The 2124-nt window shown below is 39.9% G+C and overlaps 1 protein-coding gene across 1 annotated transcript; it reads right to left on the bottom strand.

The window, feature by feature from the left end:
* Positions 1–815: 815 nt before the first annotated feature.
* Positions 816–1133, bottom strand: LOC129683949 (cytochrome c, somatic-like). Its single transcript, XM_055616980.1, has one exon. The coding sequence runs from the start codon at positions 1131–1133 to the stop codon at positions 816–818; it is 318 nt and encodes a 105-aa protein (XP_055472955.1).
* Positions 1134–2124: the final 991 nt, after the last annotated feature.

A 2124-nucleotide genomic window follows, 5' to 3' on the forward strand; every position in this document is an offset into this window, starting at 1 on the left:
GCTCTATAAGTGGGGTTTCTGGGGAGAACAAGAGATTGTCTCATTAAGACAATTTCTTAAGTATGGCTGGCTTCCTGGGGGATAGTCCAGGTGATTGACAGGGTTTCTCTGTGTAACAGAGCCCTGGCTGTCCTGGACTCACTCTGTAGACCAGACTGGCCTCAAACTCACAGAGATCCACCTGCTTCTGCCTCCTGAGTGATTGGATTAAAGGTGTGTGTCATACTCAGCTCTGGATTAACTCTTTTTTTGAAGTATTAAATATTCTTTATCTGATATCGTATGTAAACCACAGTCAGTGTCTTTCAGTGATGACAGGGCAGCCAGCATCCTTGACGTAGGGAATTCTAATTAAAATGGCATCATCAAGAACAGTTGCTTCCTGATGTTTAGCCACTGCCTGTAACAGACCAGTGAGCACAAACTGAGACGCAGGTGAGTCTTCTTGTTTCTGAGACAATGACAGAGTTTTCCCAGGGTTTAAACATATTCAGATGCCCATATATATACATTTAAGTACAAAACCATATAATAGTTTTGAGGTGACACCCCCATCTTTGTAGAAAGCAGAACATTACTACTTAAGTCCAATCTTATCTTGAGAAAGGAAGAGCAGTGATAGTATCTACGCAACTGGATTGTTATTTTAAAAAAGATCATATCCACTTTACGATAAATCAGTTTTACTTAAATTGGGACTGTCCAAGAAAATTATTGTTAGCCATCCATGATCTGAATTTTGATGTATGAATTAAATTATGGTACACATTAAAAGCTATAAGACATTTGTTTTGTAATAAATAAGGCAATGGGAATTACTCATTGGTAGCCTTTTTAAGACAAGCTATTAGGTCTGCCCTTTCTCCCTTCTTCTTAATTCCAGCAAAGATCATTTTTGTTCCAGGGATGTACTTTTTGGGATTCTCCAAATACTCCATCAGGGTATCCCCTCCCGGGTGATAACCTTTGTTCTTGTTGGCATCTGTGTAGGAGAATCCAGCGGCCTGACCTGTCTTCCACCCAAAAAGACCGTGGACATTGGGCCCAGTCTTACGCTTGCCCCCCTTTCCCACACTGCGGCTCTGGGCACACTTCTGAACAAAGATCTTCTTGCCTTTCTCAACATCACCCATTTTTTAATTTGCGCTGGGCTGGTTGGCACCAGAAATGATACGTCCCAAAGACCGACGTCCCGCTCTCTCCTGATTAACTCTTAAAGCAAGAGACAATGGTTTGTTTATGTCTCTACCAAGGACTAGAAGCAGGTTATGCTCTCTAATCAGGTGGAAATAGCTTTCTCTTTAGGAGGTGGGCTAAAACTGGGATATTAATATAGCCTATTTTCTCTCTCTTTTTCTTTCGTCTTCCTCCTCTTTTGTGACAGGTCTCACTGTGTAACCCTAGCTGACCTGGAATTTACTATTTAGTAGTGATTAGGCTGCTTTTAAACTTACAGAAATCCACCTGCCTCTACCTCCCCAAGGCAAGTACATTTAAAGGCAAGTACCATTACACTAGCATCTTGTTTTTGTTGTGATATGACTCATTTTCACTATGAAAAAAAAATCTAGAGACTAATTCTAAAGCTGTTTACCAGAAGGGAGACCAGCTAGAGTGTAGTTTTGTTCACACATTCAAATATGGCCTCAAATGTGGTTCCCATAGGTGTAGAGATAAGAAACTAGAGCTTCCTTCTGAGTTCTTGGCCCAGGATAAGAAAGGAATTGTTCAGTGTCAGGGTCTCTGCCTCTGACCTGTCTAGCCAGTTTCCATCTCCTGTCTACGGGTGACATGAGTGTTTGAACTTTTCTTCATTGCTATTAAATCAGATTGGGTCCCCTGCTTAAAACTGGGAATTTATGAATGAAAATACTTCATTAACTACTCTTGGCACAGTCTTTAAAAATATTTTAATAATTAAAACATTCATCAGATTTATTTATTTTGTGTCTATATATGTGTAAAGATTTGTAAATGAATATGTGTAAATATGTAAATAGCACAGCGTATTCATGGAGTCAAGAAAACAAACATTTAGGAATTGGTTCTCTCCTTCCACCAAGTAGGTCCTGAAGATGGAACTCAGGTTCTTAGGCTTAACAGCAAAGCATCTTTAGCCACTTA

Source organism: Psammomys obesus, unplaced genomic scaffold (assembly GCF_907164565.1).
Source record: "Psammomys obesus unplaced genomic scaffold, mPsaObe1.curated_primary_1811, whole genome shotgun sequence".
NCBI lineage: Eukaryota > Metazoa > Chordata > Mammalia > Rodentia > Muridae > Psammomys > Psammomys obesus.